The sequence below is a fragment of the Carassius auratus genome, unplaced genomic scaffold (assembly GCF_003368295.1).
Source record: "Carassius auratus strain Wakin unplaced genomic scaffold, ASM336829v1 scaf_tig00007334, whole genome shotgun sequence".
Taxonomy (NCBI): Eukaryota; Metazoa; Chordata; class Actinopteri; order Cypriniformes; family Cyprinidae; genus Carassius; species Carassius auratus.
This window is the reverse complement of record NW_020523836.1, coordinates 1,966-20,647: the sequence shown is the minus strand read 5'-3', so window position 1 is coordinate 20,647 and position 18,682 is coordinate 1,966. Positions and strand designations below refer to the sequence as shown.

Genomic DNA, 18,682 nt, shown 5'->3' with positions numbered 1-18,682 from the left:
TCTGTACTCATGTTTAATGCGATCTGTCACTTTTCTGCAGTTCAAAACATTTTACAGGCTCCTGGCAGGATAAACGCTGTAAAAATACTGAAAATTTAAAAAAAAAAAAAATTGAAATTAATTTAACCCTACAACACAACACAATAAAATATATAATTCAAAACATGGGTAAAACAGCTACGAAAAAAACGATACTGAAAATTCTATAATATGAATACAGTGCATTGGGCAACATTTTTACACACTTTTCTTAGCCTGAGGAAGAGAACAAATATTTATCTTAAAAAGAACTGTCTACCACTGTACTCACATGCAACTTGACACCTTTGGTTCTAATTGCCATGATTTATAATGACATATAATCAGCCTTAAGCGCGCTTAGGTCTCTGTTGGAAAAGCAAATTCTGGTAACACTTTAGAATAGGGAACACTTATCCACTATTTACAATGACTTTTCCCTCAATAAATTTCTTATTTGCTGCTTATTAATAGTAAGGGAAGGTAAGGCATTAATATGTGCTTAATTAGTTCTAATAAATGGCTAATATTCTACTAATATGCTTACTAATAAGCAACTAGTTAAGAGACCCTAAAATAAAGTGTTACCGTGTTTCCATACATAATCTTATTGCGGTGAAACCCAAGCATCAAAGTGAAGTGCACACAGCTGTGATATGGAAACCCTCCATAAACAGTGATTATTCAAGTGATTTTTTTATATTATTTATTTATTCATTCATTCATTTATTTATTGCAGTGGTTCAAAATGTGCTACATGCAAATAGGATATGGTACTTTAACATGCCAACACATCATTTAATTAGATGTTCTTTACCTGAAGGTGCAAGTTAAAAGAAGTTTAACTATTTGTGGGCCAGTTAAAATGTATCATGTCAATAATAGAATTCAGAAATATTTTATATTTCTTAAAGCAACATTCTTGTTAAAGCCCATTTGTAATATAAAATGTTAATAACTATTTGCTTTCAACTAATGCTTCTTTTAAAACCAAAATCACATGACCTACAGCAGGGATGTCCAATCCTGCTTCTCGAGGGCAAGTACAGTATCCTACAGACATTAGATCTGACCAGCTTTAAACTTGCCTGAAAGTTTGTAGTTGCTGGATCCAAAAGCAGAAAGTTGTTGCCTTCGGAGAATTCCAAGGTATGAAGGCATCAATGCATGCCCAAATCCAATGTTAGCTTCACTCCCTGTATCCGGAGATGCCTTCATTTGATTTTTGAAGGCAGCACAGATGTATCCTTTGCTGCCTTTGATATCGCACAATTCTGTGAGTTCCATTCTGTAACAGTCGAGCTAAAAAAAGAATAATAAACATGGCTCTGGTTGGTGACACAGTTGTGGTTTGTGGTCATTTGAATTTAACAAGTCAGCAACAAGTCAACAGCCTAAGCTTTCGAACACTGACTGTGAGTCTGAAGACCTTGGCTGTGCCTGAAATTGCTCTTATACCCTTAAATTGGCCACTTATTGAGGGAAAAGCATTTGTAGTGGTGTCCGAAACTAGAGTGGACATTGTCGAGTGCACTCATGCAATCCCATAATGCACAGCAACTAGTGTAGTAGTGTACAACTGATGTATCAAGATGATGTGACACTAAAGACTGAGGTAATGATTGTTGGAAATTCAGCTTTGCATCACAGGAGTACATTTTATATATGAAGTTATTTTTAAATGTAATCATATTCTACAATATTATTGTTTGTTTATTAAATAAATGCATCCTTGGGGAGCATTCAGAAATTCTAAAATATTTAGTAGTAGCTTATCAGTGGTGACTTTCAGTTTATGTGCATATGGCAGAAATTTTCAGAAAAATTCATATAAGATGTAGTCAACCAGACAATGAACACTATTAATAGCAATTATGTTATTCCAGGTTAGCATTATCTGAGGTCCTCTGAGGGGTTGGCATCATCTCTTCTCGGGTGTTCTGGAAAGATTTAAAAGAATGTGCAAATTATAAATTATACATTCTATCATCTGTTATGTGTAGAATTTACATGCAATATCCGCTATCATGTGCCGAAATGTGCTTCTCCTCTGAAGCGAGCATCACTATGCCCTTCTCCGTTCGAACGGCAGAGCCCCTGGAGTATGTGTTTTTAGAAGGGCGCAGGGCATTACTGTCCAGTATAAACATTTGGAACTCCATTCGCGAAGGAAAGGCATGTGTTGGTGCTTTTGTAAACTAGTTCACAAAAAAAAAGTATGCATCTGAACTGGAGTGTAAAAGAGACTTTAATGGGAAGCAAATCAGTTTTATATTACATGATACATCCCTACTGTGTTATTCCTATGTATGTCTGTCTGCACTATGTTTGTACTTTCTTCTACACCGGAAGATCCTGTCATCAAGTCAAATTCCTTGTGTGTGTAAACATACTTGGTAATAAAGCTCTACTGATTCTGACTATACACCTCCCCTTTAGGAAAAGGCTGGACAGCCACAAAGAAGGGTTTTAATTTTTTAACATGATATGTGTCAATGCCATCAGGATTATCTAGCATTTTTTCCTTGTAATTAACCATGTTGACCTGTGAAATCAACTTCAGCATGACCTTGCCATAAACTTCTGTATACACCAATGTCATGGCTATCGGCAATTTCATCGTGATGTTGCTTGCATTCCTTGCCTCCAAACTCTCTCTTCATTTCCCCATCACTGGTCTAATAAATGAGGGAAACAGTGAGCTATAACTCAAACATCCTAGGTGTTTCTCAATGTCAAGGAAGGATCCTCGGAAGCCAGTATTTCGAGGATGCTACGTCATCGACATCCGTCGAAGTACTGTTCCAATGTCGAGGATCCTCGGAATTTCAACCAAGGACTGAGTCCTTCGTTCGAAGAATATCCCATACACAGGAAAGGATGCATATGTGTATCCTTCGCGCTCTCAAATCACCCACAATCCTATGCGCGCAGCTTTGCTATCTAACGTTAGTTCAAAAATTAAAAAATGTTGAACGTTAACGTAGTCGGAGCATTAACGGTTTTTATTTACGTTACCAAACATTTGTTATAACTGTAGTAAATATAAGTAAAGTTTGACGTTTAAATGCCAGTATAAATTACTACCGTATTGATATTGTAAATTATACAAATACAAATGGTTAACTGAACCGGACCTGTCATTTAACAATTGGTTGCGTCAACGGCATTTCTTTTATAAATAACTAGTTAAGTTGTCCAAGTAGCGTTATTCAAATGGACCTTTTCACTGACGTAATGACGCAATTACGTGCACTTGCTAGCCTGTTCCAATTACGTCTTCTCCGTATGCTAAAGAGGAGTCTCACCTAGCCTCTGAAAGAAGTGACTTGGAAGGATCAGTCCTACCAAGGAAGCATCCTTGACATTGAGAAACACCTCCTGATTTTTTTATACCAACCTCCTCAACTTCACTTGCGCTCTGCTTATTGGAGTCCTCAACCTCATACCCGAGAACGTTGCCCCCTAGTGTTAAAGAGAAGAACTACAGTAACAGTAAATTCAACATTGAACTGTAACACTAATACATAAAACTGTAGAGCTCTGTCACCACAAGATGGCTAATATAGTTAGAATTAAGGGCTAAACTGAAAAAAATAAAAATAATAATTAGGCCTACAAACTGAACTAATCTTTCTGGAATATGTTGATATTGTTTAAGTACACTGAAAAAAAATATATTAAAAAGGAACAGCAAGTAACAATGAATTAAATGTGAAATATTTAATTAGAATGACTGAAATAGTATTTCTTTGTGAAACATACTCCAATAATATTTGTTCTATTTACAACTTTGAAAAGTCTTCTTTCTTTTCTTTCAGTGTACTTATTTGACAAACTCTCAAAGATACTTCTGTTCACATTTCTTCTTGATATGGAACTTACTCAGATATGGATAATCTTTTTCTTTTGATCTTTCTTTAAAACTGCAACAATTTTGTCTGTCTCACATCACCCAGTGTGAAGCATTTGTACGTTTGTACTGCATGTGTGCACATGAACAAATTATTACTCAAAACACCTCAGGCATATAAGAACACAACTGGAGTTGAAAACATTAACATTTATTTATTGATTAAGTGGTTATACATTTCATGATAAATATGGTCTTTTATTGTATTATTGGCAAAGATACTATGATTCAAATTGCATTTCTATACATAAATACAAAATCTGAGGTAGGGCCTCAAGGATTAATGACATTTAAAATAAATTATGCCTTTTACATATATGTTTATTTTCCTCTTTTTATACATTTTGCTTTTTTTTCTGGCACAGGATTTAAAATCTAGATATTTTTCATATTTATACTCTACAGTTCAACTCAAATGATGCCATGATCCGTTGGAGGTACATATCTGTATCCATAGGCAGATTTCCCTCATGTAAAACACACAGAAATATATGACATTACCCAAGTAATAAGAAATTTTACCTATGCTCCGATAGGTCCACAGTAAAGTGCCAAATGACACGACATACATTACAACATAGACTGACCACATAATGACTGATTGGAAGCTACTCGGTATCATTATTCTGAAATACACATAATAGTTTATTACCAGAGGACATCTATAAGGCCAAAGGTTACCTGAAGATGTCATATAACATATTGACGAACATCAATAATGACCACTAAATGAAGGATGAGTGGCAGTATCTCAGTCTCCTAAATACATATTTCAACATAATATATTTCATTTCTTCATATAGGCTATATGTATACATATATGTCTTTTCTTTTAGAATATATATTCTTTTTTAAACTTTTTTTTTCAGAACCCTTTGAGAAGTTCTCCTTCTTTGGTTGCCTACTGCCCAGTGTCACCCTGTAGGTAGGAAGAGGTGGTAAACTCAGCTGCAGCTGCTAAGTGAGGGACACATTTGGGAAAAAGGAGTGTAAAGGGGAAGCATACATGGACAAATAATCCACATCAACACAAACAGCACATGCAAGACTGTTACCTATTATTTTTTCCCCACAGAATTTTTGTTAAGTGAATGGCTTGTAACAATAGCTCTGGGACAGATGACAGCAACACAAGGACTAACAGAAACTCCATCCAGAACCTCAAATTTTAGAACGATCGCAGCAGCCGTCTACTATTCATGTGCTTTGTATACTGTTTGTTGTGCTACGTAACCCAGAGCTTCTATTTAAGTACAAATCAGCTCTTGTGTATACTGAAGAAACAATTGCAATGTACAGGAACCAAGCCCTGAAAACCTAAAACTGACTGCCAGGCTGCATTTGACCACTTCTGGATGGTTGGATAAGTATAACTCTAAACATTAAGTGCTGCATATTATTCCACGCATTCACACATACACACATATACTACATAGATTAAACATGTATCAGAAAAAACATCTCTTTTGTGACACTAATATACTGAGAAATATCTTTTTTTCTTTTTCCGTTTTATAAATGCTTTATATTTAAGGTGGTTAGTGTAGTATCTGCATATTACATGGCTTTTGAAACACATTACTCCCAGGCAAAGTCTCAGTGTTATTACTTGCATTGCGTGGGCAGTGTGGCTCTTTTCAAATAATACTAACTAAACCATTTCCATAGTATTAGTCATTTAAGTATTCATGTTGAACTACAATATATATATATATATATATATATATATATATATATATATATATATATATATATATTTTTTTTTTTTTTTTTTTATTATTATTATGGCCTTTTTTTCTTTATGGTGGTGAACACCCACTTATTTTATGTGATATTTAATCAAAGTGCTTTATGTAGGGCTTTGACGGATCAGCACAATTAACCAGATAAAAATAACTGCCTAAAGCAATGCTACAAAAGCATATAATCTGTAACCATATTTACAGTCCTTTTGAAATGGAACACTAATTATAAGATATATATGGATTCTAGGTGTCCTTATGGCATAATATTCTGAAAGTGTGCATTTTAACAAATCTTATAAAGGATTGGTTAAATGTAGGGCTGCACGATAATGGTTTATTTGCTCAAAATATATATTTTTCATTTTACCAGAAAATGACACTTTCACATAAACACAAATCAAGAGAAAGTCAACTCACACAGTTTGCTTGCAACAAACAGCACAAACGGCTGCTTGAAGGAAACCAGACTGGTTGTGTTGCACTTTTTTTTAGCAGATTATCTCAGTTAAGATCTCTAAACTCCAACCTAAATGTTTGCAGGTGTTTTCAGCTCATCTGTACTTTTTCCTTAATGTAGAGAGAGCATGTACACAAAATTGGAAAGACTAAGTAAATCATGTATTGATTTATGAAGAAATTATCTGACTGGGGCATTTAAACTCTTAAAGTCTGGCAACAGCAGCCATGAACAGGATCATGTCACCAGTGCAAGATAATGGAAATGCTAAATTAAACGAAGGTTTTCCAGCAGGAAACCAGCAGGAGAAATATCACAGGCGATAATGCTAAATAAAATTTGAGAGAAGCAGAAATCGCAACCACAATTAAAATACGCTTCAGCGTGCAGCCCTAGTTATATGCGAATCACATCAAGTTTCCACAAGCATCAAACATCTAATGGAGTTGATGGAACCAAGTAATACCTGAGACCCTGTTTCTTTAAGATGAACAGACAAACAGGTGCAAAACATAAAAAAAAGGAGTGTGGTCCCACAAGCACAGGATTTCAAACTGAAAAACATTTGTTTTGTTTTCTTCTACTCTACATATCCTCGGCAAGCAGTGGTTAAAAATACATTTCTAAAATATATACTTCTTATCAGACGACTGGTTTACCACACACATACCACACTCCTTGTTTTTTTCTCTACTTTTCTTTTGTGTACTCCACTATAACTGTGTACTGCATAAGAATAGGATTCACAAAGTCTATAAACAGATCACGACACAAACTCGAAAGCATACTCTAAATATTAGCATACATATATAACTGCTAGCTGGCCGTTGAGTACTACTCTAAACAACACTGAAAGGTAATATTACAGTTTTGCATGGCTATGTTTTCTTTGAAGATAGGGATGGATCTATACTACTGGAGCTTACACCTTGAGTTTTGATTCTATAACACTGTAGATATTTCGACAGGTTAGTAAAAGAGTAGGAGAGCTTATACTTCACAGAGACTGAAATGTGCTCACTTCCCTCCATAATGTAGTACGATTGGTTTAATTAACACTATACTAAGCAGTATTTCATAAATAGAGGAAGTCTGAGGCACAAGGTATAGCTAGGAGTGGACACAAGTGGAGAGCGATAGTTTTAGTTCACTGTGCACTACTCAGCAGTTTTTCTCATTATGTCTGCTACATTTAAGAGATGACAAGCAAATAGACAAGAAATATAAATGCTATTCTCCTAATTTCTTTTCTTTTTAACATCAGCAGTCACTCCAGAATGAAAACATAATTAAAAAGAACCGCTGCATGATGAACAATCATTCAAATATTGCCTCAACAGTTGCAAACTGCATCACTATATTGCCTCTGAGAAAAAAGTTCAGGGATCGGTGTTTCAGAATGTGTGTGAAAGACCTCCACTCTCAGACTGACTATGAATAATTATTTAGAAAACAACAAAATCATAGGGAGTTGTCTGTGCTTTCCACCTGAAAGACCCCTCTCTAACAGTGCCAGAAGAGGGGGGATATGGCTGAAAGAGAACACTGTGGTAAAAAGGGGAGGTTGAATGGTGAAAGAGTTTGACGTGAGTGCTGGTCTCACCCTCAGAGGCCTCAGGGAGGTTCACACTCACAGGGAATTCAATTATTGATATTGGGTTGATAGCTGGAAATCTTTGGGGGGAAGTTTGAGGCCAAGAGAGTTGGTGCCCAGAGGGTCAGTCATGTTCTTGTAGCGTTCCCCGCGGTGTTTCATCAGGAACGGACCCCAATCGGGTTGAGGAGAGCACACCAACTTCAAACGCTGTAGAGAAAGGGAATGGTTGTCAAAATTGCATGCCGGGTGCTTGACTTGCATCCTAGATATTGATTAATTTGTTACGTTTGTTTGATCTTTTTTTCTTTTTTATCTATTAAAAATTAAAATTACAGAAAAGTATCACTTTGATTGATTATTTTGTTTTCAACACTGTACATGTGCATGAAACATGTTGTTTTACATCCATGGGGATTTTGATAATTGTTTTATAATTATTATGCATGCAAAAATTGAGTTATTAATGATTATAGTAACACTGTAAAAAAATGTTTTTATTAATTTAAATAAATATTAACCCAAAATAATTGTTTAAATCCTTACACATATTTTATTCCAGCAACATTTCTCATTTTTAGTCAGTTAAGCTTGGTGAACTTTAAAACAAAAAGATAAACCTGAAATAGAAATAAAAATAATAAACTATAAAGGCAAATAAGATTAAAATATAAAATTAAAAAATAAGAACTAATTCAAAATATTAGCAAAAACTATAATACTATTTTAGTAATACTAAAATATTCGAAAGAACTAATGAACTAATGGTGGCATAAGGTGATTAAAATGCTAAAAAATGCTGGGGGTTTGAGAGAGAGAGAAACGTTTTTGAAAACACTTTTCCTGAAATTTTAATAAACATGAACTTAATAATGTTTAGAGCCCATTTATTTAATAAATAGCAGTACTGATACATTTTAAATAACCTTCAAATAGAAAACAACCCAAACATCTCTCCCTTACCTCGGTTAACGATCCAGGGGCAAGGTGCATCTTAATAGCAAACATGATGGGAATCCATATGACAGAACAGATGACCATAAGCCAGCCGAGAACCATAGACCAGGTCGGATAAGTGTAATCCTCATATGTCATCACCTTCCACTGGTACAGACTGAGTGCCAAAATAAACTAGAGAGAAAGAAAGAGGGAGAGAGAAGGTCAGTGGCAGTACTAGTACAGTAATAGTACGGATGAATGTGTGCATGCAAAGTGAGTCACGGCTATCTGCAGGAATGGTCGTCAAAGGAATAATGTGGGCATACTGTGAGAATGGTTGGTGTGACAAAGGCCCAGCAGATTCTCCAAAACTTGTTTGGCTGAAAGCCAATCATCATCTCAATGTCCTCACAGAACCGCTGTAGACCTGCTCCACAGATACAGGAAAGAAGCAAAGAAAGAAAGAAAGAAAGAAAGAAAGAAAGAAAGAAAGAAAGAAAGAAAGAAAGAAAGAAAGAGATGACGTTGGTGGTTGACTTTGCATTAATGAGACTGTGTTGTACCGTATTTTTCGGACTATAAGTCGCACCTGAGTATAAGTCACATCAGTCCAAAAATACGTCATGATGAGGAAAAAAACATATAAGTCGCACTGGACTATAAGTCGTATTTATTTAGAACCATGAACCAAGAGAAAACATTACCTTCTCCAGCCACGAGAGGGCGCTCTATGCTGCTCAGTGTAGACTACAGGAGAACTGAGCAGCATAGAGCGCCCTCTCGCGGCTGGAGACGGTAATGTTTTCTCTTGGTTCATGTCAAATTAATTTTGATAAATAATTCGCACCTGACTATAAGTCGCAGGACCAGCCAAACTATGAAAAAAGTGCGACTTATAGTCCGGAAAATACGGTAGTTTAGCATTCATTTAGCTGATTATTTCTGGTGATTGTAATTAGAATTCAAAAGTTTTCATTTGGTTTGATAATTTTTTTCAAGATCATCATGATGTACACAACATATAAGAGTCTTAAGCTTTTTGGGTCACAAACTTATTTTCTACAATAATCCAAAAGATTCCTATTGGATTTTTACTGAAAGAACCAGAGCGATGCTAACTAAAATACACCATTACTCCAGCTACATATAGTTGTTCATTTAAATGAATTCAACAACTAAATATTCATTACTATTTACTAACTGTATGTCTTATAAATTAGTGTTGCTAAACTAATCATACCCTATACGAACTAATAACTTTAAAAAAGGACTAACAAGCTTAAACTGCCTTTTATCTTGAACCTATCCATTGCTGCCTGCTGGTTTATTTAATTATTTGTAATTTGCTTTTTTATTACCTAAAAAATTTGTTTCCTGCTGTGCACTTAAATAAATTACTGGAGTCCTTAGTCAACAAATGATCATAATTTCGTAACCTCACCATAAATGTATGAGATTCCAATCAGTTCGAATATGGCAATGATGACCAGAGAGTAAGAGGCTGCAAATGTGTCCACCAGCTGAAGCATGTACATTCCACTCTGTGAGGGCAAGCACACACACATATGCACATTTAAAATTCAAATAAATGAGACCTAATCTAAACCTCGCCCAGTTAATCACCTTAATTAAAAAACAAACTAACTAACAATCATTCTAGACATTTCCAATCATCTGCTTTCGGGAATTCCACTGCAGTCTATTTATTTTCCTGCTTATTAGTTTTTTTTTTTTTGTTTTTTTTTTTTGCCAGAGAGCTGCTTTAATTAAAGTGTCCTATGAATGTAAAGTTTTAGACGTTAGGAATAAGAGTAAATGTCCTACCTCATTGATCATGGGGAAACCCAGCACAAAAAAGGACAGACAGCAAACCAAAGTGAACTGAGGCTTGTGTTTGCGCAGGTACTTGGGGAACTCATCAGAAACAGACGTCACTATAGTTTCTATGGTGGCAAACTAGAGAGGAATGAAAGTGCGAACGAGAGTGATTCAGGTATTTATTGTATCTTATCCTGTAATCAAAGAAAACACTGTAAATCATGCAATTTATGATTTCCATTACCATGGTATCCAGACCAAGTGTAAGCAGCATGAGGAAGAAGATGATGGCCCAGAACGGTGACAAGGGCAACCTAGTCAGAGCCTCTGGGTAGACCACAAAAGCAATCCCTGGACCTATACAGAGCACATTAACAGACCCAGACTGATGAAATGTATTTCAGGACTGATGATAGTAAAAGCAATGAAAATGTGATGAGTTGTGTGTATCGTTACTAATAACAAAACAAAACAAAACAGCAATCTGATCATAGTTAATCATAGTTAAGCAGCCAGAAAAACACATGCATTCGTACAACGTACCTTCATCGGCCACACGCTCAATAGGGACTTTGAGCTCATGAGCCATGAAGCCAATAACTGAAAAAATGACAAAACCAGCAAAAATACTTGTGGCACTGTTAGTACACGCCACAATGAGAGTATCCCTGAAAAACAACAGAGACACAATACATCATGTAATCTCACATTATAAGTCATTATCATGAGACACAGATGTTATTTTGAGCAGAGGTGTCTATTGAATGTGCACAATGCCTAGCACAGATCATTTTGCAGTTTTAGTTCTGAAAAACAATATTCATCCTCTTGATTAAAGAGACTCATTTGTACACATTTGCTAACTCAGATATTATACTGCATTTATTTGATCAAAAATACAATAAAAATAGTAATATTTTGAATTGTTTTTGCAATTCCAAAAAAAAAAAAAAATCTATTTTAATAGATTTTAAAGTGTAATTTATTCTTGATGGCAAAACTGAATTCTTGGCAGCCATTCCTCCAGTCTTCAGTGTCACATGATCCTTCAGAAATCATTTTTATATGCCTTTTTGCTGCTCAAGAAACATTTATTAATCTCAGTTTTAAAAAAAAATCTTAATATTTTTGTGGAAAATGTGCACATTTGCACATTTGCACATTTTTTTTTTTTTAAGAATAGAAAGTTCAAAATAATAGCATTTACTTGACATAAAAAATCTTTGTAACCTTATAAACGTCTTTGCTTTCACATTTGACCGATGTAATGCATCCTTTATGAATAAGAATTTCTTTCAAATATAAAAAAAGAATTGTACAGCTCCTAACATTTGAACAGCAGTGTATTCTACAGTGACAGCCCTGGTTACCTGTAACAGTTGTTATGAAACTTATTGTAGGACGACAGAGTTATAAGTCCACCCCATGCTGCAGACAAAGAGAAGAAAATCTGTGTAGCAGCATCCTTCCACACCTAAAGGGGAAGTGAAAGAGAAAAAAAAGATAGATTGATGGAGAAAGAGAAATAAGATGGAGGACAAAATATTAAATATTGTATCATCAAATATAATAGATAAAAATACACCATTCTCTTTATTACCTTGGCATCATTGAGTTTTTCCCATTTGGGTGTTATGAAGTAAAGGATCCCAGAACCGGCTCCAGGTAGAGTGACCCCTCGGATCAACAGGATGACCAACACCACATAGGGGAAGGTGGCAGTGAAATACACCACCTGAAAATAAAAAACCACATATACAATATACAATGAAAAACAGTTATCACTCAAAGAGAAGACTAATCTTCAGTAATTTATCTAAGAAAAAAAAATCTAATCATTTACCAATCTTCTGCTTTCATACATCCTTAGAAAGCATTATTAACACATCTAATATTTATTGTGCCTAATCAGTAAACACACACTTACTTTGTGATATCAGCACTATTTCCACTTCAATGATCACTTACAGTTAAATTTACTGTCTACACTCTTAAAAGGTCATTCAAAATACGGGAATCTTCTAGAAGTCAGCTTTGCACCAGACCAGAGAGAGGCTTGCTGTACGTTTCTCTTTTACCAGATACTGTACAGAGAGGAGAAAGTAAGGAGAGAACAAATTCAACCTGTATTCTTACCTTCCCTGAGGACTTGATCCCTTTAGCCAAAGAGGCATAAACAATAAGCCAGGCCAGAAAAAGACAAGCAGCTAGGGGCCAACGGATGTCACCTGGGTATTCAATACCCTTCGAAATATGCAACACATTATACCTGTCAAGAAAGCAGAGTGATTAGCATCCATTTAATCTACAAAACTTCACATGCACCACCTAAAAATACATATTACTGGAAAAGCATACTTACTTGAAATATTCCTCACTAGGGCTGACATAGGTTTTATTGTCCGCTGTGATATTTAAGAGTTTACTTAAATTCCCAACAGCATTTGCAGATAAACAGAATGTAGTATTCTTGATTGATGGGATGTTCCTGTCCCTTAGTATACAGGTGTCTGGCCAGAAGAAACAATGAAAGAACTTGGGATGAACGTGAAAAAAAAAGTTCCTGTTTTCCATCGTCATTCACTGCCTAGTTGAAAAACATTATTTAAACAAGTTCTCGAAATCAATCACACGTCGTTCAAATAAGCCTAAACAATTTAAACACAAATTAACTGCAATACTGTACACAATTATGATTCAGTCGGTAGTAGCGCTACTCAAACCAGCCACCAGGTGGCAGTGCATCTCACTGCGGCACTGCACCAACTCTTACAGTAAATTTGTCAAGCAAGCAGATTTTCTGCTGAATTCACCAAAAGAACGACATTGAGAAACGCGTTTTAAAACTAATTCAAACATAAACATTTCTGAGAATTAAATCAAATGGATCATACACCATACATACACCAGAGATTTTATCCATATTAAATTTTAGGCAAAACTCATTCTGATAAGTAGCAAACATCATTTACTTCACCAGTGGCACGTTTCAGTGTGACACAATAAAAATAAATACAATAAAGAAAACACAAAAGCTAGTCATACTGCATGATGGCACAGCACTACAATAAAATAAAAAAATAACTTGGTTTTACAATTTCTGTAGGTGACCAAAAAAATATATACAAATCTGTCAAGTCATCAAATAAGAACTTTTCGCATAATGAGAAGAAACAGTTGCGTTTGGATACAAAGAGAGCAGGATGACACTGAATAACCTAAATTGAGCGGTAGGCTACTTAATTCCTGAAATACAGGTTGCGCATTGCGCATTTTAGTTAGAAAAAAGAAGGGGTGTTGGGGGGTGGACTGACAGAGAGAGAGAGAGAGAGAGAGAGAGAGAGAGAGAGAGAGAGGCTCATCCTTACCCAAAAGCAGCATGTCTTTGTCTTTGCACTCGACTGTGTTCCATTCATTTTTACAGGTGGCCCAAGGCAGTGTCCCCTTCAACGAAGCGAACAGGTAGTACAATGTCCAGCACATAATAATATTATAGTATATGGCTATCAAGACAGATATTATCAACATGGCAATCCCGCAACCTATAATAACAAAATGAAACCAGATAATAGAAATTACACTTAAAGCAGTCGGAAAGTCTATTACCATTTCACTGGAAACACTAATGTAACACAAACATTGCTCATTACGACGGAAGATCAATTAATAAAGTAACGTCGGTTTACCTTGTAGAGCTGGGATCGCTTTCCATACTGACACAGGGCCTTGGCTGGCGAACTGACCCAAAGACACCTCCAACAAAAATATAGGTATTCCGGCGAGGCATAACATGATTAGGTATGGTATCAAAAATGCACCTATATAAAAAAATAAAAAAAATAAAAGAGAAAGAGAGAGAGAGAGAGAGAGACAGAGAGAGAGAGAGAAGCCTTTGACTCATAAGTAGTGCGTCTTTTTATAAAATGAACAAACCTATTAAATTAGAATTTTAATTAACAATATGATACATGATATTATTTTATAGTAATATTACAATTTGATAACATATAGCAAACTTAAATATAATGATAAAATAAAATAACATAGGCTATATACACTACTGTTAAGTAGTCCTATAAATATTAGGTCTATAGCCTACCAAATAATAATTTTTCGTTGCCCTTATAATTTGTAGGCTACATTAAAATAAATTCCGTCTAATCATAAAACGATTTTTTTTTATTTTATAGGAGAAAATAAAACAGCCTCTAACGAAAGTTTTTATGTGTGTATTTTTAAATTAAATTCGATTTCTAAACTACTCGTTTTCGATTAAAAAAATCTATCTGTAGTAGAACAAAAATGTTCCCTAATATTTTCTAGTATGCTGTCCCTTAATTATTTCTCACCTCCACCATTCTGAAAAGCAAGATATGGGAATCTCCAGACGTTTCCCAAACCCACGGCATATCCCACCATGGACAGAATGAAATCCAGTTTGTTGGACCAGTTCCCCCGGGCCTTATTCTCATCTCCTCCATCATCATCATCATCATCATCCTGGAAGAACAGTCCACTATAAGAGTTTAGGATGTTCGGACGCGGGCTGCATTCTCAGATATTTTTTTTTTTTTTACTATTATGACAGTCATCAAAGTATCGGTCATTAAAATTATAGAGGTATCAATATTTCCTCACAAAAAAAAAAAAATCGAAATTCTCCTCCAACAACCGTGACCAAGGATTAAAGGGGTCGCTCTTGACAGATGAAACACCCCAAAGGGAATTGTACCATTCTTATGATTCTTATGTAACACATTATAACACATTATCCTGCAACACAACCAGCCATCAGAAATCAATCTCTGAGGACAATAAACATCACAAGACACAGGCATGCATGCACAGCTCAGCAGATTCATTTCAAATAAAGCAAATGATCTGAGGGGTTTGTTTAATTAAAAATGCAGTATCCTCATACGTATTCAGGTTCCTTCACATATCCTCTTATTCGACCTGCTCGTGAAAACAGCTAATTATTGTGCTGTCAGAATAAATCACTATAACTGATTATAACTGATTGGAAACATATTTTGTTTCGCTGCTCACTTTTGAGAGACTGAACAATGTCCTTCTGTCCAAAACATTTCTTTAACTTAGGCTATATTACAAATGACAATAACGTTAGCCGTCTTTGGTTTTTACTTCTGTAGAACATTGAATAGAATATATAGCCGATCCAAAACCGTTATTTTACACCGTAAAAACGGCGCAAATTATGGGGAAGTCCATGCAAAAGGCTCGGAGGTTTCATATAAGTGCAAATATGTTTCAAACGTGTCAGTAATGGTAAAATCCCACAAAAAACTACAAGTGAGTCGCAGCGCATGTTTACCTGTCGCAAAAGACGCCAGCTAATAGATTTCGGCTAGGAGGTAACCATGGCAACAGAACGCCGCTCCAAATAACCATACTACTTATCACTAAGTGCACATTTAAATATCACAATAAAATAATATATATTATTTTGGGTCGCCAAATTACAATTTCAGGCGAGAACCTCTAGAAACTCCAACCGTGATCATAATTTTTCACATTTTATTTTATTATTATTATTATTATTATTATTATTATTATTTTTTTTTTTATTTTATTTTTACAAGCGCAAGTAGGTTAAATAGCCGAAGGTCTCACGAGCAAAATTTAAACTGTAACGGTCGTAACGGACAAAGCTGCGGTTGGTTTTACAATGCAGTAGCCGAGTTTTTCTCAAGACTCTCCCCGTTTGAAAGCTTTACGCTTGGGGTTGATTGGCTGAACCGGAAAGAAACGCTCCTCAACCACTTACCCCGGTCACCGTGCCAGGCAGAACAGATGTAGTGCCATCTGTACCCAGGATGATGGTGGTCTGGCTCATGGAGGTCCAGTCACCGGTGGCGTTGTTATGCTCCGCCGCGGTCCTTACAGCACTTTGATTGTTAGACATGAAGGCCGACGTGGCTTTACCGGTCGAACCATCCATTTTACCGACGGAATCCTTGCGTACGGCAGAATTAACGGGAGTAAACGTGGGTCCAGGTGCAGCGTTCTTAAACGTCCCGTATGCTTTATTGGCTTCCATTTCGCATGGTTTATTTTCCGAAGGACAAAAAGTTTTCCGTTCGTTTACAGGCGGCGGTTGGGGCACCGGGTTCCCGTTCTGCGGTTTGTTTGTAGTTGTAGCTCCAGCCGCTCCCCCAGACGGCTGGGGCGGGATACTGTTTGATGGTTGTCTCAACATTTCCCCGTGCTCAGAAAAATCCTGCAACGTTAAATACACATTAGTCAGGATCAGTATAATTAACGTAATAATTAAATGCTATTTCACGCCTACAGTGAGCCAACATTTTTACAGAAACCTAACGTTACCCCTAGGCAAAAATGTTCACGCTTTCATAGCTGTAACTTCTGCAGTGTATTTTATGCTAAAGCGTTTCTGGACATGTCTGCCCCACTTCTTTGATTTTCAGCTCACGGACGGTAGCGGTTTGCTTCTTGCTTTTACCATTAGAGAAAGATTCTTTAATTTTACGCCTCATTTACCTCCTGTCATTCAACCCCGGCACATCCCCTGGTTTTATGGGCAATAGACAAGCTGCCGGGCTCGGCCAAGGCTTTCCCCCTGCGGCAGGCACCAGTCCCGGTGTATGTATGTAACGTTAGTGCAAACCAGGAACACTGCACCAACAATTACATTGCACTGAAGGAGACCAATGTCCTAAAACCCTTTTAAAAACATGTTGAAATACTCTGCTATCTGCATACCGAAAGAAAAGAAAAATACTAAAAAGAAAAATCGACTGTCATTCTTTTAATATTACTACTAGTATGGTTATACATTAGTATTTTTTTTTACAAGTGATAGTTAGATTTTTTTTTTTTTACCTACTGTACTGGCTAATTAATATTGCCATTGAAAAGGCGTAAAAACGCCTGCCAGAAAGTTTCAGCACCGTGGATAGCGACATTGCGTTCATTAGTGAACTTACAAATAATACTGTTTAGTTCCTAGACTGTTCTAAATAATTTAACTGTTCACAGCAAAAACTTGCAACGTGTAAAGTAATGCATGTGCTGTACTTACCATTTGTGCAGAGTCAACAAATGTGGGTTAATAGCAGAAAACAGCTGGAAAGACGGCAGGCAGATTGAGTTTGGCTGCAAAGTGCAAAGCTTTCTATATCTCCGTGGGAAAACCGGGTTTGCGTCAGTGCATGGCAAGGTACCCTTCGCGTGACATTTTCTTAATAATAGGGCTTTGATAAATCATTGGCCTCCAATTCGGATTTTTAAAGGGGGCAACAAGCGAAGACGTGAGCTCGCGACACACGAGTCAGCGCGAGACTACGTTTGGGGTACGGACTGGCTCGTGACTGATTAATAAACTTGTCCCTCAGGACTATGTAAGGATGTTCATCTGACGCACGCAGAAGATTCTGCAGACGCAGGCGTCGTGGGGACTGCATAGTTGACCAGCACCTATAGATCAATCTAATGTCTTTTCATCATACCATTTTATAAAAAATAGATAACAGGCCCTTTTTTATGTTTTTAATTATATCTTATCACACTTAGGTTATTTACACGCAATACACAGATCAGCGTCTGGACATGTTTTTATTTAGATAAGGTCATGGAAATATGATTTCTGAATGAAAGTTGCTTATATTTTACATGAACGACTGTCTACAACCAAGCAGTTGACTTTGGAACTATATAAAACTCCATTCTAAAAGCTTGTGTAGCATATTTTCTATAGTACGCTATTTGAGTAATTGCATATCTCATGGTTCATAGTTCACTCGTCAAACAAACGCGCACGTATCCTTATGCGTCACCGGCACCCACGTTGTTTAAGTGTGAAAAGTGGGCGAGGTTTTCAGAGGAGTGGAGGCACTCATTTGTTAAACTTTTACGCAAGACAAAGGAGTAATTTTCTATTTTTAGCCATGTAACCACAGTGCATTGAGAATCCAAGCATCATACCTCCGGAGCAGCATTTATTTATTTATTTATTTACTTTTTTTTTATTACAGAGAAGTACTGAGCTGAAACATAGCAATCTTTATGAAATAATAATTATTAGTAGTCAGAATACGTAATAACTTGAATGAGTAACTTGGGCACACATTATATAGACCAAATAACATATCATGCAGCATGCACTTGAATACGGAGTTGTTAAAGATTATGTAATAACATCTAATTAAAGTTAATAT

General features: G+C 36.1%; 1 protein-coding gene across 1 annotated transcript; it reads right to left on the bottom strand.

The window, feature by feature from the left end:
* Positions 1–6,801: 6,801 nt before the first annotated feature.
* On the bottom strand, positions 6,802–17,747 carry LOC113071456 (sodium- and chloride-dependent glycine transporter 2-like). Its single transcript, XM_026244815.1, has 16 exons — positions 17,548–17,747; positions 16,273–16,725; positions 14,834–14,984; positions 14,171–14,302; positions 13,853–14,026; positions 12,847–12,994; positions 12,621–12,753; positions 12,085–12,219; positions 11,855–11,958; positions 11,028–11,152; positions 10,729–10,841; positions 10,491–10,622; positions 10,108–10,207; positions 8,993–9,093; positions 8,691–8,858; positions 6,802–7,937 (listed from the first exon to the last, which is right to left on the bottom strand). The coding sequence occupies exons 1-16, from the start codon at positions 17,548–17,550 to the stop codon at positions 7,779–7,781; spliced, it is 2,331 nt and encodes a 776-aa protein (XP_026100600.1). The 5' UTR covers positions 17,551–17,747; the 3' UTR covers positions 6,802–7,778.
* Positions 17,748–18,682: the final 935 nt, after the last annotated feature.

What these genes read in the sequence shown, in the direction of transcription:
- LOC113071456 (XM_026244815.1), bottom strand. An exon ending in AGCGATCCCAGCTCTACAAG is followed by an intron (nt 14,027 to 14,170) that starts GTAAACCGACGT and finishes TTGTTATTATAG; the next exon opens with GTTGCGGGATTGCCATGTTG. An exon ending in CCTAGTGAGGAATATTTCAA is followed by an intron (nt 12,754 to 12,846) that starts GTAAGTATGCTT and finishes CTTTCTTGACAG; the next exon opens with GTATAATGTGTTGCATATTT.